Source organism: Coregonus lavaretus (genome assembly GCF_964263955.1).
Source record: "Coregonus lavaretus genome assembly, chromosome: 12".
NCBI classification, from domain to species: Eukaryota; Metazoa; Chordata; class Actinopteri; order Salmoniformes; family Salmonidae; genus Coregonus; species Coregonus lavaretus.
Genome location: NC_139999.1, coordinates 33,128,706 through 33,154,242, shown reverse-complemented (window position 1 = coordinate 33,154,242; position 25,537 = coordinate 33,128,706). Strand labels below are relative to the sequence as shown.

The 25,537-nt window shown below is 43.9% G+C and overlaps 1 protein-coding gene across 1 annotated transcript; it reads right to left on the bottom strand.

The window, feature by feature from the left end:
• Window positions 1-311: 311 nt before the first annotated feature.
• LOC311139016 (ubiquitin carboxyl-terminal hydrolase 4-like) lies at window positions 312-24,239 on the bottom strand. The gene is made up of 22 exons (XM_084173844.1): window positions 24,076-24,239; window positions 20,292-20,419; window positions 19,961-20,091; window positions 19,757-19,883; window positions 17,836-17,981; window positions 17,279-17,340; window positions 16,991-17,137; window positions 16,728-16,845; window positions 16,483-16,656; window positions 16,058-16,216; window positions 15,757-15,981; window positions 15,263-15,346; window positions 14,540-14,634; window positions 14,157-14,339; window positions 13,618-13,844; window positions 10,626-10,835; window positions 10,363-10,433; window positions 5,491-5,606; window positions 5,170-5,319; window positions 3,608-3,711; window positions 3,040-3,128; window positions 312-2,640 (listed from the first exon to the last, which is right to left on the bottom strand). The coding sequence occupies exons 1-22, from the start codon at window positions 24,225-24,227 to the stop codon at window positions 2,521-2,523; spliced, it is 3,018 nt and encodes a 1,005-aa protein (XP_084029970.1). The 5' UTR covers window positions 24,228-24,239; the 3' UTR covers window positions 312-2,520.
• Between the last annotated feature and the right edge of the window lie 1,298 nt (window positions 24,240-25,537).

Below are 25,537 nucleotides of genomic sequence, written 5' to 3'. Positions count from 1 at the left end.
GACTTAGAATTGTTGAGCAATTTGATATCATTCTGAGCAGCTTTATTCTGAACTGTATACTGTCTATTCGGAGGGGAGGGGGGGGGGGGGGTGTAATATTTGCTTACACACTTTTTGTTTAGTGATTCATTCTCAGCTACTCCAGGAAGTTTTGTTTAAAAAAACAAGGAAATGGATGCAATTTCAGGTTGATTGCCTAAGGATGTGGCGTAAGGATACCTTATGCACTTAGGCAATAATGTCTGTGATGCAATACCTCATAATTTTTTTCTATTAAACTGTTCTGGAAAGCAACTAGTCCAAACAATATATCATTTTAGGCTGCCAGTCTTTATTGTATTTCCAATCCAAATAATTCTCAATTAAAAACAAATATTGCAGATATTGGCAATATGATCAATATTACAACAGTTACATAACTATTTTTGAAATAGTGTGATTATTTACATCTATTCAAGATATTTGACAGCAAATTGAAGCTCAAATGGCTAAGTTGCTCATGAGGATTGTAAAGAAAAGCAACTAATCCAATCTGTTTTGGACAGCTGGGTGCCTTTTTCACTTGCTATAGAATAATATTACAGATATGGTGTAAAGCTTTTCTATTCATTGACATAAATATGGTTATATTAATATTGTAATCATCTCAGGAGGGCATAATCACAGAGGGACCAACCAGCAAATAGGACATCTGCAGTCCCAAAGACATTTACATGCTTTTGTGCCACATGGAAAAAGCACAGGACAAATGCCACAGAGCTAGAATTGATCTTACGGGAAATTCATCCATGAAGTAGTTATTGGCAGAGCCACTTATATAGCTCTGGTTAGTCGTATATTGTATCAACCTTTACAAGACACTTAGCAACGCAGTGAAATACTACGGAAGGGTGCTGAATCTGGTATCAGACACTGGTTCCTGACATGTATTGTGTTGCTGTCACCAGCCCCCCACAAGCTGAGCAGCTGTTACTGAAGACTACTAGTATTCAATGTGACACGTGTCAGTGAAGAATATAGAGCTACGTAGCAACAGTCCGACAGCAGATCGATTTATAGGAGTCCTTTTTCCATCCATTGACGAGCAAGATGTCATGTCATCATTATATATTTTATTTAACAGCTGATTGGTTGTCTGAGAGTCCATTGGTGGGAGGACACACATGGCTGCAGATGCCTGCAGTCCTAAACACACTGAGGATGCCTTTAAGTTATTGCTGTCCAAATTCTATTTGACAATGGATTGGAGACTTATCATGAACAGCAACAATTTCAAGTCTCATAAATTTAGCACCACTTTCATACATGTCAGATTTCAATGCAGGACTGTAATACCATACAGGACAGGTAGCCTAAGGACAAGCCATTGCTGGCAGTCAGAGGGTCCATTCAATCAGCAATCAAATATGCTTGAAAGTACTGCCATATTATCTGGAAATGTATGAGTGGTCAGGGCCTTGCCACATGTCATACATACAGATGTATTATTCCAGATGCAACTAAAGGAAAACGTAAAAGTGCTTCCTTTTTTAAACAGGTTGCAGGATTAAAAGGACGCTGTTGCCTTTGCGTAACGAGGGGGAGCAGCACATCTTTAGCAGGATGAGACTTATGAGAGCGAGGGGTATGAGAGAGACAGCATTAGCATGCTGGGCTTAATAAAGAGCAGGCTATGGTCTGACAGAAGTCACGTCTCTGAAAATGAAGCCTCTGACACAGCTTATATCAAGGCACAGTAAACAGGACCTTAAGGGAACACCATCTACTGTGGACACGACCTGCAGGCCAACCCAGAGGCAGACTAGAATGAGGGGGCCTGTGTGTGTTTCTGTAGCAGAGGGAACACCTCCAGTGTGCCTTTCTGACTGGATCCATTCTTCACAGGAGGCAGAAGGTCACAGGATCCATCAGTGGCATGTGTTGAATTGTGTGTACATCTCAATGTTAAATACAAATTTGCATAAATTCACCGCTGCCATGGAGGGTTATCATCACAGACACAAATCAGAGACAACTCAAGGGCATGTTTCCCCTTTCCCACTGTCTGTCAATGCAGTTGGTACATTTCTTTACAATGTACAACTTAGAACGCTTTGGTAGAAACAAGATGTGGATTTGGCTTTTTTTTATTTTTTTGACTTTTCTAGTAGGTAACAGAAAAGTTTGAGTTAATAATACCTAAGCATTTTAGTGCACTTCTAACATTCTGTTCGTCCAGTGAGAGGATTCTTAGCCTTTTTATATTCCTCTTTATTTTTTTAACTAGTCAACTAGGTTTCACACATCAGCAGGCCACCGGCTCCAGGGAGGAAGTCTCTCGGGTCAAGCATCTAACAAGGCTTTTGGCTCTTGGTGACGATGTATGAGCAAAACAAAAAAACAAAGGGGTGACGGGTTGAGGGGAGTTAATAATATTGACTCAGAAGTCTTATGTCACTGAAGTAGCTTGGTGTGTGCATCAACAAAGTGTGTCATTTTTTTTGCTTCAGTGCGTGTCGTGTCCCTGAGCATCAGCGCTGCTCAGTTGGTATCCATGTGATCGTCGGCCTTAGCGCCCCCTAGAGGGGAAGAGGGCGGAGGCTTGGTGGGGGTGTCGCCCACATCTCTGCGTTGGTAAAATAGCACGTAGGCTGCTTTTGTCTGTGGAGGAGAGAGGGGATAGAGTTACACCACAGCAACACTGACACTCAACACCAAAGGACATAGTCAATGGAGAGCTCTCATCACTGCTGACATTCATTAATAAACACTGGACACATGGAACAACAAATAGCTCTAAGAAATTGGTAATAATGAGTCCCACATCATAGACATTTTTATACATAATCAACATTTCAATGTAGAAAATAGTCAAAATAAAGAAAAACCCTGGAATGAGTAGGTGTCCAAACTTTGGACTGGTACTGTATATTTTTTATCAATTTTAGAATAAGGCTGTAGCGTAACAAAATGTGGAAAAAGTCAAGGGGTCTGAATACTTTCCGGATGCTCTGTATACAGAGTTACACATGAATGTAAGGTTTGAAGTTGCTCACTCACCACAATCTGATCCTCCGAGGCAGCCGATACACTACTGTCATCAAAGTAATGCCATTTCCCATCAGCTTTGTTCTTGCCGTAGGCTGTGTCTGAAGGTACAAGATATTGGAGAAACATTAGAAAACTACATCATGGTCAGTGATGTCTAAAGTTGAGCTAGGATGAATAGCTGATAAACTGGTTTCCACTAGCAGGCCTGGTTAGTCACCACCAAACAAAAGCTTGGCCAAATTAAGTTGACACTACATGCCATGTAAGTGGGAACAAACAGTCTAAACACCGCTGACTGTTTTATAAACTCGAATTTGACCTGCTTCAGGTTACCAGGTACTAAAACAAATAGCTTTATCAGCAGATATTATTATGCAGATAGCAGGGCCAGTCCTTGCCGTTCTGCCGCCATGAGCAAGACTGTAAAACTTATCTAGGCCTTTATATCAGATAAATTAATTTAAGACAAATACTTTTTAAGGACACGCAGACACCCTGGTGTAAGTCATTATCTAGGTCTAAGAGTCTGCATTAAGGATTGACCTGGGTGTTACTGGCAGAAGCAACCATTACTCACAGTGGCCTCCTCCCATTCCTCCATAGTGGTTGGAGACAGCAATGAGGTCATAAACATAGGGTCCGGCCTTTGGGTCACACACAAACTCAGACATGTTCAGGTCCCTATGTGGAAAGAGAAGACATGTCATCAGCAAAACCTACTACTACTACACATTACATACACACAATGACTTGGACTGACAGCTAAACACATAAGCACAGGGCTATACAGAAAGCCATGTTTTATTATATCAAGTGTGATTCATTTTGGACATGTCATCAACACTGAACCCAGTGTGGAGGATGGTGGTCAGCTAGCACTTCAGCTGATACATTGGTGCGAGAGGTGAGGTACAATAGATGGCTCTGTCGGTCTCAACCATCCTCAGTAAGCATGAGTCAGGTTCTTGGAAGCAGCAGGGCTTGTCTAGGTCAGTAACAATTAATTCTGCTTCCTGGTTCCTGCTGGCTAATGTGACTCAGTAGAGGTCAGTAAACACAGCACAGGGAGGCTCCCAGGCATTCAGCCAGACAACCCCCACACAGGTAGCTTTTATACAACAGTATTTCAAATGGCTTCTTGTCACAACCTGGGGAATAAACTGAGTATTCTGCTAATGGAAAATACATTAAAATGACACTGGTTTAGTTTAAAGGGCTTTTTGTGATTGTGAAATTCCCCTTGTAAAACAGTTATTACCCGATGTAACTATACTACAGATGCTATTTTTGTCTGTTGGAGCTTGACGTCAGTTTCTCTGACAGTTAAGACTTCTCAAATGTGACCAGGACTTCCTCAAACAGACAGAGACCTTGTGTATTGTACCCAATGATTTATTTAATTAATTAATATATACAGTACCAGTCAAAAGTTTGGACACACCTACATATGTGTTATTTCATAGTTTTGATGTCTTCACTATTATTCTACAATGTAGAACATTTTAAAAATAAAGAAAAACCCTTGAATGAATAGGTGTGTCCAAACCTTTGACTGTTACTGTACATAATTTACAAACACATACCAGATTAAAGACAGGGGGCGCTGTTGGGATGGCAACGCGCCTCCATCTTGGAACAGCCCCACTATTGTAAAAAATATTTTGGAAGCTATAGAAATGCGTTTATTAATGTCTACATTTGTTTTTGCCACATTTACTATTACAGACACCTTAACGCATACTTTTAAACTTATATTATTTGAGCTAAACATAAAATAAATGAAAAAATCTTAAATCCATGTAATTCTGTCCTTGAAACATTTAATTGAAATAGTGTAGAATTCCATTTATTCCTATGGAGGACTGCTTCTTCTATGCCTCTCATTGGCCAATACATTGCATCAGCAATCCAGGGTTTCTATAAATCTAGCACACCAGCACCCTCTAGTGTAAAAGCTGTCAATTCCTTGGGTCCATAAAAGTTGACGACAAAATCAAAAGGATGCTTTCATAATTTGACCTCTCAAAATACAAAGAATAAAGAGCACAGACAATGTCCATCTCAATGTGAATCATTGATGATAAAAATATAGTATGTTCGTTAGAACTGTTCCACGTCTTGGCATAGTGCTGTCTGTACCTGACAGGGAAGTCCACCACCGTGTCCAGCTTGTCCCTCCAGCAGCGATTGTAGGAAAAACGCTTCAGGTGGACCACCAGGATGCGAGGCAAAGACCACAAGTCAAACTTCTTTGTGGCCTGTTGGTGCTTCTTACAGGTGGGGCAATACCTGTGTGAACATGTGAGGAATCATTGATTTCAGTAAAATATACAAACACAAAAACAGCATTAAAATTCACCACAGAACGTAGTGGTATCAACGACTTAGGGAGTTGAGTGCTAAGGGCTAGTGTATCTTGTTGAGCATGGCAGACAGTGCTGTAGTGGGGGTGGGTCTCACCATGGGTCGTGCTCTCCTAGCGTCTCCATGGTAGTGAAGAGCTCAATGCATTCCCTCAAAGCCACCGTGGCCTTCTTCTTCGGGGCCTGGAGCATGCTCTCATGCTTCTCATATGCCTACAGTACACATAGAGGATACAGGACTGAGTCACAGATGTACACACCATACAGACATAGCCAGGTACACATCCTTTGAAATAATCAATTGTGTGACATTTTATCTGGTAACAATAATGTAAATGCCAAAGCCTGCCACCTACCCTCCAACGGAGACGTTTCTTTATCAGTGCCTAAATGTCCTTTTATCTACTGTACAGTTTTTGTGTTTATGCATATGTGTAAAGATGTACAATGAACAAAAACAAACGCAACAATTTCAAAGATTTTACTGAGTTACAGTTCATACAAGGAAATCAGTCAATTGAAATACATTAATTAGGCCCTAATCTATGGATTTTACATGACTGGGAATACACACATGCATCTGTTGGTCACAGATACAAAAAAAACAACAACAAAAAACAAGGAGGGGTGTGGATCAGAAAACCAGTCAATATCTGGTGTGACCACCATTTGCCTCATGCAGCGCGACATCTTCTTCGCATAGAGTTGATCAGGCTGTTGATTATGGCCTGTGGAATGTTCTCCCACTCCTTTTCAATTGCTTGGCGAAGTTGCTGGATATTGGCGGGAACTGGAACATGCTTTCGTACACGTCGATCAAGAGCATCCCAAACATCCTCAATGGGTGACATGTCTGGTGAGTATGCAGGCCATGAAAGAACTGGGACATTTTCAGTTTCCAGGAATTGTGTACAGATCCTTGTGACATGAGGCCGTGCATTATCATGCTGAAACATGAGGCAATAGGGGCGGATTAATAGCACAACAATGGGCCTCAGGATCTCGTCACGGTATAGCTGTGCATTCAAATTCCCATCGATAAAATGCAATTGTGTTTGTTGTCTGTAGCTTATGCCTATCCATACCATAACCCCACCGCCACCATGATGTGCACACTTCTCCAGCATACCAGTGGTCATCAAAGGTGAGCATTTGCCCACAGACGTCGCATATGGAACATTTCTTGGGATCTTTTATTTCAGCCCATGAAACATGGGACCAACACTTTACATTTTGCATTTATATTTTTGTTCTGTGTATAATAACTGATACCAATAATTAGGGGTCGCGTTAATGCAGGATTCTGCATTTTTCAGACAGAAAAGGAAAGTTAAAAACGAAGAAAACATATCGTGCTGCGTTTTGTAAACTCTGATCTAAAATGCTTCTCATTGTAAATTCTGCTTGGCTCCAGTCAGGGTTCACTCCAAATCATGAATGTAAAAGGAGTACGGTAATTTCGCACTTCAGTTGCACTTCTCCACTCGGATGAAATATACACTATATATACACACAGTGCATTCGGAAAGTATTCAGACCTTCTCTTTTTCCACATTGTTACGTTACAGCCTTATTATAAAATGGATGTAAAACATTTTTTATCCTCAATCTACTCTCAATACCGCATAATGAAAAAGTGAAAACAGGTTTGTAGAAATGTTTGCAAATGTATTAAAATAAAACAAGTAAGTATTCAGACCCTTTGCTATGAGACTAAAAATTGAGCTCAGGTGCATCCTGTTTCCATTGATCATCCTCGAGATGTTTCTACAACTTGATTGTAGTCCACCTGTAGAGCTCAGACAGGATTGTGTCGAGGCACAGATCTGGGGAAAGGGACCAAACCATTTCTGCAGCACTGAAGGTCCCCAAGAACACAGTGGCCTCCATCATTCTTAAATGGAAGTTTGGAACCACCAAGACACTTTCTAGCGCTGGCCGCCCGGCCAAACTGAGCAATCGGGGGAGAAGAGCCTTGGTCAGGGAGGTGACCAAGAACTCTATGGTCATTTTGACAGAGCTCCTCTGTGGAGATGGGAGAACCTTCCAGAAGGACAACCATCTCTGCAGCACTCCACCAATCAGGCCTTTATGGTAGAGTGGCCAGACGGAAGCCACTCCTCAGTAAAAGGCACAAGACAGCCCGCTTGGAGTTTGCCAAAAGGCACCTAAAGGACTCTCAGACCATGAGAAAAGAGATTCTCTGCTCTGATGAAACCAAGATTGAACTCTTTGGCCTGAATGTCAAGTGTCAACTCTGGAGGAAACCTGGCACCATCCCTACGGTGAAGCATGGTTGTGGCATGATCATGCTGTGGGGATGTTTTTCAGCGTCAAGGACTGGGAGACTAGTCAGGATCGAGGGAAAGATGAACGGAGCAAAGTACAGAGAGTTCCTTGATGAAAACCTGCTCCAGAGTGCTCAGGACCTCAGACTGGGGCGAAAGTTCATCTTCCAACAGGACAACGACCCTAAGCACATAGCAAAGACAACACAGGAGTTGCTTCGGGACAAGTCTCGGAATGTCCTTGAGTGGCCCAGCCAGAGCCCAGACTTGAACATCTCTGGAGAGACCTGAAAATAGCTGTGCAGCGACGCTCCTCATCCAACCTGACAGCACTTGAGAGGATCTGCAAAGAAGAAACTCCCCAAATACAGGTGAGCCAAGCTTGTAGAGTCATACCAAGAAGACGAGGCTGTAATTGCTGCCAAAGGTGCTTCAACAAAAGTACTGAGTAAAAGGTTCTGAATATTTATGTAAATGTGATCTTTTTTTATTTTTGCTTTGTCATTATGGGGTACTGTGTGTAGATTGAGGAGGGGAAAAAATGTAATATGTTTTAGAATAAGGCTGTAACGTAACAAAATGTGGAAAACGTCAAGGGGTCTGAATACTTTCCGAATGCACTGTACACACAAAAGTATGTGGACACCCCTTCAAATTAATGGATTCGGCTACTTCACAAAAATCGAGCACACAGCCATGCAATCTCTATAGACAAACATTGGCAGGAGAATGGCCTTACTGAAGAGCTCAGTGACATTCAACGTGGCACCATTATAGGATGCCACCTTTCCAACAAGTCAGTTCGTCAAATTTCTGCTCTGCTAGAGCTTCCCCTGTCAACTAAGTTCTGTTATTGAAGAAGTGGAAAGGTCTAGGAGCAACAACGGCTCAGCCGCGAAGTGGAAGGCCACACAAGCTTACAGAACGGGACCGCCGAGTGCTGAAGCGCGTAAAAATCATCTGTCCTCTGTTGCAACTCTCCCTAACGAGTTCCAAACTGCCTCTGGAAGCATCGTCAGCACAATAACTATTCGTCAGTACCTTCATGAAATGGGTTTCCATGGCCGAGCAGCCACACATAAGTCTAAGATCACCATGCGCAATGCCAAGCGTCAGCTGGAGTCGTGTAAAGCTCGCCGCCAATGGACTCTGGAGCAGTGGAAACGCGTTCTCTGGAGTGATGAATCACACTTCACCATCTGGCAGTCCGACGGAAGAATGTGGGTTTGGAGGATGCCAGGAGAACAATACCTGCCTCAATGCATAGTGCCAACTGTAAAGTTTGATGGAGGAGGAATAATGGTCTGGGGCTGTTTTTCCATTGTTAGGCAATGGCCCTTACTTCCAGTGAAGGGAAACATTTAAAAAATTACTTTTACCCCTTTTTCGTGATATCCAATTGGTAGTTAGTCTTGTCCCATCTCTGCAACTCCCCTACGGACTCGGGAGAGGCTAAGGTCGAGAGCCATGCATCTTCTGAAACACGACCCTGCCAAGCTGCACTGCTTCTTTGACACACTGCTCACTTAACCCGGAAGCCAGCCGCACCAACGTGTCGGAGGAAACACCGTCCAACTGGCGACCGAAGTCAGCTTGCAGGCGCCCGGCCCACCACAAGGAGTCGCTAGAGCGCGATGGGACAAGGAAATCCCTGCCGGCCAAATCCTCACCTAACCCGGACGACGTTGGGAAGGCCCTTTCCTGTTTCAGCATGACAATGCCCCAGTGCACAAAGCGAGGTTTGTCGAAATCGGTGTGGAAGAACTTGACTGGCCTGCACAGAGCCCTGACCTCAACCCCATCAAACAACTTTGGGATGAATTGGAATGCGGACTGCGAGCCAGGCCTAATCGCCCAACATCAGTGCCGGACCTCACTAATGCTCGTGGCTGAATGGAAGCAAGTCTCCGCAGCAATGTTCCAACATCTAGTGGAAAGCCTTCCCAGAAGAGTGAAGGCTGTTATAGCAGCAAAGGGGGGACCAACTCCATATCAATGCCCATGATTTTGGAATGAGATGGTCGACAAGCAGATATCCACATACTTTTAGTCATGTAGTGTATTTGCTCTCATCACTGGATCACCAGACAGCGCTCTGACTGATGTGTAGGCTACTTCTCTCCGGTATAGTTTTTGTCCAGTAGAAAGTTAAAATGCAAGATTAACTTTAAGCAAAACATTAGGAAAGGTCGCTGGCTACATTCTGTCCGTGATAAACAGAAATATGATGGCCATGCATTGTTTTCTGCAAAAACATCTTGCTTTTTCATCGTGAGCAATTTTACTTGTGGCTGCTAGCCAAATAGCATTGCACTTTGTCTGTTGTCATCTGATGTTGTACTAACATATTTAGTGTTTAGAAAAACTATAGTTCACACCTCGTATCTCTCAAAAAAAAAAAGTACTTTCAATATAAAACAATGATTTATTGATTGTCTGCATATTGAAAAGGCAGATGATAATAGATTGTAATGTATTATCGATGAAGCCAAAGAAAATACTGTACCATGTTTGACGATCATTGTTTTTAGTGTATCAAAACTCTATAGGAGCGGTCCACAATGTTTTTTGTATTGTCAATTATTCTATAATTGCGGAGTGACACTATTACATTTTTCAAACTAACTCCTCCAAAAAAGGCTTTGGGTCAACCTGATCAAGTCAACTGATAGTGTACTGACCTCTGCTTCCTGATCGTCGTAACACACTTTCTTTGAGTCCGAGTCCCAGTCGATCGCCACTGTGGAATGTGCTACGGAGGAGATAAGGTGCTTTGGTCAGCTCGCAACTCACATCTAAAGCCTGTTCTCTAATGGCAATTCAACAAACATTTTAATCACCCGGGACTTTTGAAAAATAAGTTTCCACTTTTATTTTCAAGCTGTTTTTTTCTCTTTTAACTGGTTGAAGCACTCAAAAGTCAAATGTGAGACTGAATACTAACTATTGAGTTTGAGGACGTTTCCGTCGCAAGGCAGTGGACTGATGTTGGCCGTTCCATAAGAGTTGACCATGCTGAAGGAGAAAAGTTTGGCCGGGGTGCTGGAGCACGGTTTGATTTTAGGGCCATTCTCCAGGTCTGAGGTTTCCTCCTCCTCTGACTGGCCGTTCTCTGGCTCCGGACTCACCTGTTGATCCATGGCCTCCTCCTCACCTGGAACCAACACACAAGTGGGAAATCACACAAGCCATGTCAGACCGTGGCAATGAAATACGGCACTTCTACATGAATGAAAAACTAAAAATGTGCTTGGTACACAATCATCATGGGATTATAAAGAAACCAATAGGTGTACGAGATGAATGGCGCCAGAGAAGATGGCTGCAGCATGTTAAATGTGCAACCAGAGGAAAGAAAACTCTAGACCACCTTTACTCCACACACAGAGACACGTACAAAGATCTCCCTCACCCTCCATTTGGCAAATCTGACCATTACTCTATCCTCCTGATTCCTGCTTATAAGCAAAAACAAAAGCAGCAGTGACTCGGTTAATAAGGAAGTGGTCAGATGACGCAGATGCTAAGCTACAGGACTGTTTTGCTAGCACAGACTGGAATATGTTCCGGGATTCTTCCGATAGCATTGAGGAGTACACCACAACAGTCAGCGGCTTCATCAATAAGTGCATCGATAACGTCGTCCCCACAGTGACCGTACGTATATACCCCAACCAGAAGCCATGGATTACAGGCAACATCCGCACTGAGCTAAAGGGTAGAGCTGCCGCTTTCAAGGAGATTGACTCTAACCTGGACGCTTATAAGAAATCCCGCTATGCCCTCCAACGAAACATCAAACAGGCAGAATCAATACAGGACTAAGATTGAATCGTACTACACCAGCTCTGACGCTCATCGGATGTGGCAGGGCTTGAAAACTATTACAGACTACAAAGGGAAGCACAGCCGCGAGCTGCCCATTGACACAAGCCTACCAGACGAGCTAAATCACTTCTATGCTCGCTTCGAGGCAAGCAACACTGAAGCATGCATGAGAGCATCAGCTGTTTCCGGATGACAATGTGATCACGCTCTCCATAGCCGATGTGAGTAAGACTTTTAAGCAGGTCAACATTCACAAGGCCAGACGGATTACCAGGACGTGTACTCCGAGCATGCGCTGACCAACTGGCAAGTGTCTTCACTGATATTTTCAACATGTCCCTGATTGAGTCTGTAATACCAACATGTTTCAAGCAGACCACCATAGTCCCTGTGCCCAAGTACACTAAGATAACCTGCCTAAATGACTACCGACCCGTAGCACTCACGTCTGTAGCCATGAAGTGCTTTGAAAGGCTGGTCATGGCTCACAACACCATTATCCCAGAAACCCTACACCCACCCAGGCATACCGCCCCAACAGATCCACAGATGATGCAATCTCTATTGCACTCCACACTGCCCTTTCCCACCTGGACAAGAGGAACACCTACGTGAGAATGCTATTAATTGACTACAGCTCAGCGTTCAACACCATAGTGCCCTCAAAGCTCATCACTAAGCTAAGGACTCTAGGACTAAACACCTCCCTCCTCAACTGGATCCTAGACTTCCTGACAGGCCGCTCCCAGGTGGTAAGGGTAGGTAACAACACATCTGCCACGCTGATCCTCAACACGGGGCCCCTCAGGGGTGCGTGCTCAGTCCCCTCCTGTACTCCCTGTTCACCCATGACTGCATGGCCAGGCACGACTCCAACACCATCATTAAGTTAGTCGACGACACAACAGTGGTAGGCCTGATCACCGACAATGATGAGACAGCCTATAGGGAGGTCAGAGACCTGGCTGTGTGGAGCCAGGATAACAACCTCTCCCTCAACGTGATCAAGACAAAAGGAGATGATTGTGGACTACAGGAAAAAAAAGAGGACTGAGCATGCCCCCATTCTCATCGACGGGGCTGTAGTGGAACAGGTTGAGAGCTTCAAGTTCATTGGTGTCCACATCACCAACAAACTATCATGGTCCAAACACACCAAGACAGTCGTGAAGAGGGCACGACGAAGCCTATTTCCCCTCAAGAGACTGAAAAGATTTGGCATGGGTCCTCAAATCCTCAAAATGTTCTACAGCTGCACCATCGAGAGCATCCTGACTGGTTGCATCACTGCCTGGTATGGCAACTACTCGGCCTCCGACCGCAAGGCACTACAGAGGGTAGTGCGTACGTCCCAGTACATCACTGGGGCCAAGCTTCCTGCCATCCAGGACCTCTATACCAGGCAGTGTCAGAGGAAGGCCCTAAAAATGGTCAAAGACTCCAGCCACCCTAGTCATAGACTGTTCTCTCAGCTAACGCACAGCAAGCGGTACCGGAGCGCCAAGTCTAGGTCCAAAAGGCTTCTTAACAGCTTCTACCCCCAAGCCATGTGGTCCTCTGTAGCTCAGCTGGTAGAGCACGGCGCTTGTAACGCCAAGGTAGTGGGTTCGATCCCCGGGACCACCCATACACAAAAAATAAAAATGTATGCACGCATGACTAAGTCGCTTTGGATAAAAGCGTCTGCTAAATGGCATATTATATTTTTTATAAGACTCCTGAACAGCTAATCATGGCTACCCAGACTATTTGCATTGCACCCCCCACCCCCTCTTTTACACTGCTGCTACTCTGTTTATTATCAATGCATAGTCACTAACTCTACCCACATGTACATATTACCTCAATTACCTTGTCTAACCTGTGCCCCCGCACATTGACTCTGTACCGGTACCCCCTGTATATAGCCTCCCTACTGTTATTTTATTTGACTGCTGCTCTTTAATTATTTGCTATTTTTTACTTAACACTTTATTTGTATTTTCTTAAAACTGCATTGTTGGTTAAGTAAGCATTTCACTGTAAGGTCTACACCTGTTGTATTTGATTTGAGTAACAGTGCTGCCTTTAGACAGCCCTGGAGCACTCCAGTCCGTGTTGTTGCTTACCCTCACACACCCCGTTCCCGTTGGATGTTCCTGAGTGGTTGCTGCTGTTGCTGGAGCTGCAGGATGCCCCATCTGACAGGGGGCTTCCACTCCCACTCACTGCAGTGTTGTGATTGGAGGATGTTGCTGAGCACTCTGCTGCCTGGCTGCAGCTGGCGGAGGAGGCAGAGGCGGAGGCTGAGGCCCTCCCCTCACCAGTGGAGCTCTGAGAGCGCGTCACGTAGCGCCTGGGTCAGGAAACAGTTGGTCAATATCGTACATGTTAAAAGGCCCAATGCAGCTGTTTTTATATCAATATAAAATCATTTTTGGGTAACAAATTAAGTACCTTACTATAATAGACTTCCATAAAAATGGCAAAAAATTGCTTTTTGGCAAAAATCATTTTCTCAAGCAAGAATTTTGCTAGGACTGTGCCACATGTGCAAAGCTCACATTTCGCACATAACTACATGTTAAATATCTCAAGTCTGTGTGGGTTATACTGTACATATGAACACAAGTAGAAACAAAAGCAGGCCCACAGACACTGTACCCACCCGATCCTCTCCAGCACCTTCTCGTAGAGCATGTCAATGGCTAGGTTCTGCCGGGGCACAGTGATGAGCAGGGGCTGGCCAAACAGCATGGTGCCCGTGGAGCCGCCTGTGTGCTTGGAGTGGCGCTCCCTGAAGTACACAGGCAGGTTCATACTCTCCCCATCCTCCTCCGCCACCTCATACCTGGAGAATGATACAGTAGCATACTTGGGGTGTTCTTTTTTTTCACCATTTGAACATCTTGTATATGTTGAGTATTTATAGTGTTTACTGTGTGGTTATTCTGTAAACTCCTGGCTAACAATAAAGAGACTGATGTCTGCTCATACCCAACCACTGTTCAATATGTTATCTTCCAGTGCAAGAGAAGGGACAAGGCTTACACAAAGATGTCATCCTTCTCCATGATTTGGTTGAGGCCATCGTCTCGTCTGTAGATCTTGTGGAACCGGTGATTGTAAACATCAGCCACCACCATCTAGGAGGACAAGAGGAAGCATTTATGGCAGGGGTCCCCAATTACATTCAGCCGTGGGACGATTTATCCTTGAGCGAATGGTCGGGGGGGCCAGAACATAGTTTAAATAATTTGTACGCTGAAAATTGACTGCAAGAATCCCAAACAGATATAGTATTTGACAAAAATGTAATAATTTCAAACCTTCCAGTTGGATGCGATCACATATGCATGGGAATACTTGAGGACAGATTCTCTCAATTAAAATCCCTTTGAACCCATTTCCTGGGGATTTCACAGTCTCATGTCCAATAATTAATCAATGTTTTCCTCAGAAAACACAGGGCACCCAAATAAAATCACTCGTGGGCTGAATTTGGCCCGCGGGCCACTATTCGGGAACCGTGATTTTTGATTCTCTCAACTGGAGCAACTTTATCAGACCCGTCAGTGGGGAAAAACGTTATCCTCACAACTGAAAATAGTCTCACCAGAAACCGCTACAACGTATAAAATGATCTACACATTTATTTTATCAAGTCATCAACAAAATGTCATCATGAGCACACACCCATAAAGTACATGGTGCAAATGCTGTAAAAAGAGTCCAAAAGTAAAATGGCCCTTATTCAGCACATAAAGCTCTCACATTCTCAGCAGGGATTCCAGAGAGCCGCGACAAGGCGCTGCACAGGTCTGTCACTGAGCCAAGCTTGGGGACCACCACTCGGTACTGGGGAAGAGAAGGAGAGATGCACAGGGAGAGAATAATATTTTTACTTCTGTCTACATTGATGTTATGACCTCAGTCGGTGAACCGTGGCCCACTCTGAAATTGAAGACAGCACAGCAGCATGTACAAAGACCACTGTTTCTAGGTCCCCATTGAGAGTGGTCTGGTTTTGATAAACATCTCAATGCCTCCCGAGTATGCAAATGTTTTATTTACATTGCAGACAATATAGCCACCTCTAAATCAAGAAAATGTTCTATGTACACAAATACTGTATTCTAATGAAATTCAACTAGCCCAGGTTGAGCCTAATGAATGGTTTGTCTGAGGCTGTGCTTAAGATTGTTATTATAACGACAGTGTATCTACATGGAGGGGTAAAAGCAGCGCCCATCCAGTGTGTGTGTTACCTGCGTGGGTCTGGACTGGGGATCGATACGGACCAAGAACACCTCCATGGTGCGGTCCTTCTTCATGGGCAGAGGCAGTGTGAGGTAGCAGAATGGGTCAAAGGTCACAGAGACCTTAGCACACTCTGGACACACCAGAGTGGATTTGAACAGGCCATGGAATATGTCCACAATTATTGAGTCATTGCGCAGGCGATGGTTAGTCCAGGCTTCCTTAGCTACAATCTGTTATTCAGAAGAAGAAAATCAGATTTGTACAGAGGTGATATTTTGCAGTGTGTGTGTGTGTGTGTGTGTGTACCTCGTCTTTCCGGCCCCCTGCATCCTGCAGGGCCAGGTAAGGCTTCTTTTTAACGCGGTTCAGGTCTTCGTGGAGCCCGTCCATCAGGAAGGCCAGCAGCTCCTGGGAGTCCTGCTGCTGGTACCCTGAAAACTGGGGGGCGAAGCGGCCCACTTGGGTCTGGGATAGAGGGAGAACACAGGGTGGAGGTTAGAAGACTGTGCAGCTTGTCAATCACGCATGTATTAAAGTAATTGTGACAGAGTTCAATGCTCATTGCTTTGTCTGCAATGAGTTTGTAAGTCAGTAACTGACTAAGAAACTCCATAGAGTTTAATTGGAGAAATCTACTGGTCAAAAATAATGTGAGGAAGGTGCACTACAAGAGGACGACAATCGCAGTAGCCTATAGAAATTCAGTCTTCTGTATCTGTGACGCTGCTTACTTTAAAGGTGCGGGGGGCCACGTAGCTGCTGCGGCTGAGCCACATCTGCTTGACCAGGTCTGCGTAGGCCTCTGCAATCTCCCCCCTCATTCCTAATGGATTCTCCCGGTTGATTTCCGCCTCATACTGGTCATCTAGGAAGTATTCCGTGAGAGGGGACGCGTTGCTCAGGCACTGCAACAAAACAGTGAGGTGAGTAAGGGGGAAATATATGTTCAAAGTGTGAGTAAGTGAGTGAGTGGTACCTGGAGGGCAGAGTTCATGAAGCAGGTGTTGCCTAGGTTACTGAGACCACAGAGGCCAGGTTGGGATGGTGACTCTCTGTAGTTGTAGGAGGAGCTGTATGAATTGTAACCTCCCAATCTGTAGAAACAGTAAGGCTGAGTCCAGTGTATAACAGAGCAAACATGAATGGATTGTATAAATATTCCTAAACATAAATGGTACTCCATTGAACTAGTCTGACTAACTATATTGTGGCATAATGACGAAATCACAGTGTGCTTGCCTATTGCCAGAGGAGGTGCTGTTGTTCAGTGTACTGCCAGAGTTGCTGCTGCTGTCCCCATTGGTTATTGTTGAGGAGATGGTTGCCGACGAGTTGGAGGAGAGCTTTGGGGAGGTAGTGAAATTTCTGGATGTGGCCGTACTGGATCTAAATAACAGGAAATGGACAACTTACTGGACAAGTTTCAGACATTTTGCGCAACCAGACATAGTACATTTGGATTAAAATGGCTTAATTGCCACAAAGTCCTAGAATAGAGCAAGGGTAACCATAGACCGATTAACTTACTTTGGATGGGAGGCTTGTCTGGGCCACGTGCCGTCCTCGTTCTTGCATTCGATCACGAGCACCTGTGTGGGCAACAAGCCAGTGAGAGCCGTGTCACTATAACTAACCTCAGCTGAACCCAGCTAGCCCCGTACAATCTTCCTGATCTCGTAAACATACATAAATGTATGTAAGCTTGCGAGACACGGATGGTAGTACGAGGCTAGAACCCAGGTGACCTCAAAAACAACTATCATAACATAATCAATTAGCAGTTAATCACTGCTGGGTAACAAAACATAACCTCTGACATTAGGAATGTTGTGATCCCTGATGGGCCTAATGGTTATCAAATATAGCTGCAATTTCAACTATTGGGAGGAACAACCAATGAGATAAGTGATTAAGTATATAAACGTGACACCATTGCAGCTTCCCCTTAAAAAGATTCAAGTGTAACCCCTGTGCTGTGTGTCTAATGAAGACAGAGCCAGTGGTCAAAGGGTCTAGCGCTAACTGTGTGTGGCCTAGCAGTGAGTGAGCTGAAGTGGGGTGTTGGGGTAGAGTGTGTACTCTACCTGGCCTTGGAAGAGACCAGCATCCTGCACAGTGCTGTCTGGCTTGTTTAGCTGCTCGTACGTGTTGCTCATGTACTTATTCCACAGTCGAGTCTCCTTCCCCGTTGGGATCTCAAATAGCGACCGCATCTCCTTCTCTATAGTGTCTGGACAGGGCACATGCATAATATTAAGCTAATCAAAAGTCGGAAGTGGCTGAATATGATACATACAGTGGGGAGAACAAGTATTTGATACACTGCCGATTTTGCAGGTTTTCCTACTTACAAAGCATGTAGAGGTCTGTAATTTTTATCATAGGTACACTTCAACTGTGAGAGATGGAATCTAAAACAAAAATCCAGAAAATCACATTGTATGATTTTTAAGTAATTAATTTGCATTTTATTGCATGACATAAGTATTTGATCACCTACCAACCAGTAAGAATTGCGGCTCTCACAGACCTGTTAAGTTTTTCTTTAAGAAGCCCTCCTGTTCTCCACTCATTACCTGTATTAACTGCACCTGTTTGAACTCGTTACCTGTATAAAAGACACCTGTCCACACACTCAATCAAACAGACTCCAACCTCTCCACAATGGCCAAGACCAGAGAGCTGTGTAAGGACATCAGGGATAAAATTGTAGACCTGCACAAGGCTGGGATGGGCTACAGGACAATAGGCAAGCAGCTTGGCGAGAAGGCAACAACTGTTGGCGCAATTATTAGAAATTGGAAGAAGTTCAAGATGACGGTCAATCACCCTCGGTCTGGTGCTCCATGCAAGATCTCACCTCGTGGGCATCACCCTCAGTCTGGTGCTCCATGCATGATCTCACCTCGTGGGGCATCAATAATCATGAGGAAGGTGAGGGATCAGCCCAGAACTACACGGCAGGACCTGGTCAATGACCTGAAGAGAGCTGGGACCACAGTCTCAAAGAAAACCATTAGTAACACACTACGCCGTCATGGATTAAAATCCTGCAGCGCACGCAAGGTCCCCCTGCTCAAGCCAGCGCATGTCCAGGACCGTCTGAAGTTTGCCTTTTGACCTTCTGGATGATCCAGAGGAGGAATGGGAGAAGGTCATGTGGTCTGATGAGACAAAAATAGAGCTTTTTGGTCTAAACTCCACTCGCTGTGTTTGGAGGAAGAAGAAGGATGAGTACAACACCAAGAACACCATCCCAACTGTGAAGCATGGAGGTGGAAACATCATTCTTTGGGGATGCTTTTCTGCAAAGGGGACAGGACGACTGCACCGTATTGAGGGGAGGATGGATGGGGCCATGTATCGCGAGATCTTGGCCAACAACCTCCTTCCCTCAGTAAGAGCATTGAAGATGGGTCGTGGCTGGGTCTTCCAGCATGACAACGACCCGAAACATACAGCCAGGGCAACTAAGGAGTGGCTCCGTAAGAATTATCTCAAGGTCCTGGAGTGGCCTAGCCAGTCTCCAGACCTGAACCCAATAGAAAATCTTTGGAGGGAGCTGAAAGTCCGTATTGCCCAGCGACAGCCCCGAAACCTGAAGGATCTGGAGAAGGTCTGTATGGAGGAGTGGGCCAAAATCCCTGCTGCAGTGTGTGCAAACCTGGTCAAGACCTACAGGAAACGTATGATCTCTGTAATTGCAAAAAAGGTTCCTGTACCAAATATTAAGTTCTGCTTTTCTGATGTATCAAATACTTATGTCATGCAATAAAATGCAAGTTAATTACTTAGAAATCATACAATGTGATTTTCTGGATTTTTGTTTTAGATTCTGTCTCTCACAGTTGAAGTGTACCTATGATAAAAATTACAGACCTCTACATGTTTTGTAAGTAGGAAAACCTGCAAAATCAGCAGCGTATCAAATAATTGTTCTCCCCACTGTAGTTAATTCACGTGTCAGTTTGCTCTCTGGCCCACAGTACAGTAAACCCCCTTTACCTATAGTGTCAGCTTTGCTGAAATGACGTGTGACCACATTGTCCATGTTGTCATTCTCACACAAGTTTAGCTCCAACAGATAGACCTCGACTTTACAGTGCTTGACAAACATGCCATGTTCAACCACCTATGGAGAGAAAGAGCAAGGTTAGAGAGAGACTAAAGCAAAAGGGTGAAAATATTTGTTAAAGATAATAGCATCACCTTTCTGACGATGGGCCGCTGGCCCTCAAGGCAACCATACCAGCAGACAAGCTTGTTCCAAGCCTCAGTGGGCACAAGGACATAGTCCAGCTCATCTATAAGGTGCTCCTTCAGGATCTGGGTCTCATGGTCTGAGAAGAAATAGAGTAAAGGTAAGTTATGACATCAAGTATTTAGAGTGAGCAAGTATTTAGAGTGCTTGTTTATAACTAGTTGTGTACTTATTAGAATCAGAGAAAAGAAAACACATTATAGGCATACTCGCAGATTAAGATTTAACCATGTGAAATTTTGTGTAAGAATGTGTCAGTGAATATGATGCCTGCATTACCTGAGAACAGGCCTGAGTTGTCAACAGGGCCGGGATAGAGACTGTGCTCTCCAACATTGTACATATCCCAACTGTCAAATCCCACATACTTCTTCCACTGCTTAAACCACCTGCTATCAATCAGAAACCTGCAAAAAGTAGTGCCTTGGTAAGAAACTGTATTGTGAGGAATGAGGATGACAACTTGCAAGTTAAAGTGGAATACACATGGATAAAAGTAATAATATATAATAATAAATGCCATTTAGCTGAAATTTTTATCCAAAGCGACTTAGTCACGCGTGCATAGATTTTATGTATGGGTGGTCCTGGGAATCAAACCCACTACTCTGGCGTTACAAGCGCCATGCTCTACCAACTGAGCTACAAAGGACCTTGCATGCAGACAACTTGTACCACTAGTTCCTACATTATGTCTACCAATGTTAGTATTCACTTATTTGGAGTATTTCTCCATCTCTCAACATAGACTGAACAAAAATATAAATGCAACATGTAGTGTTGGTCCCATGTTTCATGAGCTGAAATAAATGATCCCAGAAATGTCGCCAAACCCACTGGCTCCAGGTCATCTATAAAATCACTGCTAGGCAAATCCCCCGTCTTATCTTAGCTCACTGGTCACCATAGCAACACCCACCCGTAGTCTGCGCTCCAGCAGGTGTATCTCACTGGTCATCCCCAAAGCCAACACCTCCTTTGGCTGCCATTCCTTCCAGTTCTCTGCTGCCAATGACTGGAACGAACTGCAAAAATCTCTGAAGCTGGAGACTCTTATCTCCCTCACTAACTTTAAGCATCAGTTGTCAGAGCAGCTTACCGATCACTGCACCTGTACACAGCCCATCTGTAATTAGTCCATCCAACTACCTCATCCCCATATTGTTATTTATTTTGCTAATTTGCACCCCAGTATCTCTATTTGCACATCTATCATTCCAGTGTTAATACGAAATTGTAACTATTTTGCACTATGGTCTATTTATTGCCTTACCTCCATAATTTACTACATTCACACACACTGTATATATATTTTCTGTTGTATTTTTGACTTTGTTTTGTTTACCCCATATGTAACTCTGTGTTGTTTTTATCACACTGCTTTGCTTTATCTTGGCCAGGTCACAGTTGTAAATGAGAACTTGTTCTCAACTGGCTTACCTGGTTAAATAAAGGTTAAATAAAATTTTAAAAATACACACCAAAAGTGTTTCTCTCTCAAATTCTGTGCACACATTTCAATTTGTTTACATCCCTGTTAGTGAGCATTTCTCCTTTGCCAAGATAATCCATCCACCTGACAGGTGTGGCATATCAAGAAGCTGATTAAACAGCATGATTATTACACAGATGCACCTTGTGCTGGGGACAATAATAAAAGGCCACTCTAAAATATGCAGTTGTCACAACACAATGCCACCGATGTCTCAAGGTTTGAGGGAGCATGTAATTGGCATGATGACTGCATGAATGTCCACCAGAGCTGTTGCCAGAATTGAATGTTCATTTCTCTACCATAAGCTGCCTCCATCGTCATTTTAGAGAGTTTGGCGGTACGTCCAACCAGCCTCACAACCACGTCTAACTACGCCAGCCCAGATCCTGAGACCAGCCACCCTGTGGGTTTGCACAACTGAAGAATTTCTGCACAAAACTGTCAGAAACCGTCTCAGGGAAGCTCATCTGCATGCTCGTCACCCTCACCAGGGTCTTACCTGACTGCAGTTCGGCGTCGTAACCGACTACAGTGGGCAAATGCTCACCTTCGATGGCGGCTGGCACGCTGGAGAACTGTGCTGTTCACGGATGAATCCCGGTTTCAACTGTACCGGACAGACGGCAGACAGCGTGTAGGGCGTCGTGTGGGAGAGCGGTTTGCTGCTGTCAATGTTGTGAACAGAGTGCCCCATGGTGGCGGTGGGGTTATGGTATGGGCAGGCATAAGCTACAGACAACGAACACAATTGCATTTTATCGATGGCAATTTGAATGCACAGCGATACCGTGACGAGATCCTGAGGCCCATTTTCGTGCCATTCATCTACCGCCATCACCTCATGTTTCAGCATGATAATGCATGGCTGCATGTCGCAAGGATCTGTTCACAATTCCTGGAAGCTGAAAATGTCCCAGTTCTTCCATACTCACCAGACATGTCACCCATTGAGCATGTTTGGGATGCTCTGGATCGACATGTACTGCCAATATACAGCAACTTCGCGCAGCCATAGAAGAGTGGGACAACATTCCACAGGCCACAATCAACAGCCTGATCAACTCTATGTGATAGAGATGTGTCCCACTCCATGAGGAAAATGGTGCTCACACCAGATACTGACTGGTTTTCTGATCCACACCCCTACCTTTTTTAAGGCATCTGTGACCAACAGATGCATATCTGTATTCCCAATCATGTGAAATCCATAGTTTAGGGCCTAATGAATTTATTTCAATTGACTTATTTCCTTATTATGAACTGTAACTCAGTAGAATATTTTAAATTGTTGCTTGTCAAGTTTATATTTTTCAAAACAACTCCAAAACAAAACCTTCTTGTGCTCTAGGTCACATTCACATATAGTAACAGTGAGCTAGGATGTCTTAATCTCAAGTAAGAATATCTTCCACTGCATAAACTTGTTAGCAGGATTTCACATGGTCCAAAGTCCAGGCAGTGGGAAACTTTATTTGTAAGTAACTCCCTTATTAGAATAGAAAAAATTATCAAGTGACTAAATTAGCTAGGCTACTTCAACATGAGACTTAGGTCAAAAATCAGCAAACTAGTCAGTCAGATAGCCATAGGCCAATAGCTGCCAATTTCTGCCCAGCTGACATTACCCTGTTCAGACAGGCTGAGAGGCCAAAACAATGCAAGTTGTCTGGAGCCTTGCCCCAGGTGCATATCAAACTTGTCATCGATCCCAACTAAAATGATTGTTTACTTCAGCTATACAAACATTTTGTGAATTCATCTAGCTAACGTTAGATCTAAACATCATAACATTACATGACCCGGCAGCCTACTTTCTCAACTCAAGACAACTGGTACGGTAGTGCCTTTGTGGTTAGCCTAGCTCTAGCTGAGCCAATTGGTTGTTTCCCCTCCCTTGTTGGTCAGTACTGATTTTGCTAACTAACGTTAGCAAAATAGATACAGGAACAGTTTGGTTTCCAAAGTTAAAACCTTGTAAATATTTTGCCTGGAAACCTATATCTGAGAGGGCAAGTAGCTGGTTGTTATCCAGTTCCAATGACAAAGCATTAGCTAGCTAGCAAGATAGCAAGCTAACTAGCTAGCATTAATTCGCAGTCACTCCACTTTATTGTATTGAACAGGGGCCTTTTACTACACCTCGTCATGTCGTAGCTAGTTAGTCGGCTAGTACGCTAATGTGAGCAGACATGGCTAACTTGCGCAATACCTTGGCTTGCTAGTTAACTACCTTAGCTATTAACACGAACCTTAGCTATTAACTAAACACAGCTAGCTAACTAATACTACTACTACTACTACTACTGGTAGGTTGCAGTGGTCGAGAAACTAAATATTATCGGATGAGAAGACGTAGCTAACATTAGCTTGTTCATGTCTGCCCTGGCCCAACTCCAAAAATCAAACCATTTCCTGTTCAATGGGAACCGGTTTACCAATCTGACGGGCCTATGCTATTGCTAGCTACTTTCAGTTCCCATGAACTGAAAGTAGATAGCTCGCTAGCATATTAGCTATTATTGGCTAGCTATCTAGCTAGCTGCTAACGTTACATTCAAAACAACTTACCATTCGTCTCCCTTTCGTAGAGTTGTTTTGAGAAGTGTTCCGATACTCTGCTTTTGACTTTCGGTTGAAGGTGTCGGTATTTGAGCGGCTACCGGCTCCGGATCGGGGTCTGCCGCACTACCCGACTCGGGTCCGCCTCCCTCCGCCATCATGCAATAAGTGAGCCAGAGTCGTGAACGCGCGGTAGAAGAACCGCGGATGCACGAGCACCAATTCTTCTTCGTGTGGCTTTCCGGCTGACTAGACGCTATGTCGCGTATTGCTGCCTTTCACAAAAAGGACATTGCACCGCCATCTAACCCTATATAGGCACTGAGTGTACAAAACATTAATGTATTGTTTAGTGTTGTGTTGTGTAGAGGCTTGCTGGCATGCGTCAAACATTTTTTTGTTTTGTTTGCCCCACCAAGATTTACATGCTAAAATCGCCACTGCCCCCTTCAAACGCACAACTTTTGTCTTGCCCATTCTTGCTCTGAATGGCACACACACACAATCCTTCTCAATTGTCTCCAGGCTTAAACATCATTCTTTAAACTGTCTCCCCTTCATTTACACTGATCGAAGTGGAATAAACAGGTGATATCAATAAGGGTTCATAGATTTCACCTGGACATCACTGGGGCCAAGCTTCCTGCCATCCAGGACCTCTATACCAGGCAGTGTCAGAGGAAGGCCGTAAAAATTGTCGAAGACTCCAGCCACCCTAGTCATAGACTGTTCTCTCTGCTACCGCATGGCAAGCGGTCCAAAAGGCTTCTTAACAGCTTCTACCCCCAAGGCATAAGACTCCTGAACAGCTAATCAAATGGCAACCCGGACTATTTGCATGTACACTACCAGTCAAAAGTTTGGACACACCTACTCATTCAAGAGTTTTTATTTATTTTTACATTGTAGAATAATAGTGAAGACATCAAAACTATGAAATAACACATATGGAATCATATAGTAACCAAAGAAGTGTTAAACAAATCAAAATATATTTTATATTTGAGATTCTTCAAATAGCCACCCTCTGCCTTGATGACAGCTTTGCACACGCTTGGCATTCTCTCAACCAGCTTCATGAGGTAGTCTCCTGGAATGCATTTCAATTAACAGGTGTGCCTTCTTAAAAGTTAATTTGTGGTAGGAGGGGTATACAGAAGATAGCACTATTTGGTAAAAGTCCATATTACGGCAAGAACAGCTCAAATAAGCAAAGAGAAACAACAGTAAATCATTTTTGTTTATTTTTTTATTTGTATTTTTATTTAACCTTTATTTAACCATGTAAGCCAGTTGAGAACAAGTTCTCATTTACAACTGCATCCTGGCCAAGATAAAGCAAAGCAGTGCAATAAAAACAACAACAACACAGAGTTACATATGGAATAAACAAAACGTACAGTCAATAACACAATAGAAAATCTATATACAGTGTGTGCAAATGTAGTAAGTTATGGAGGTAAGTCAATAA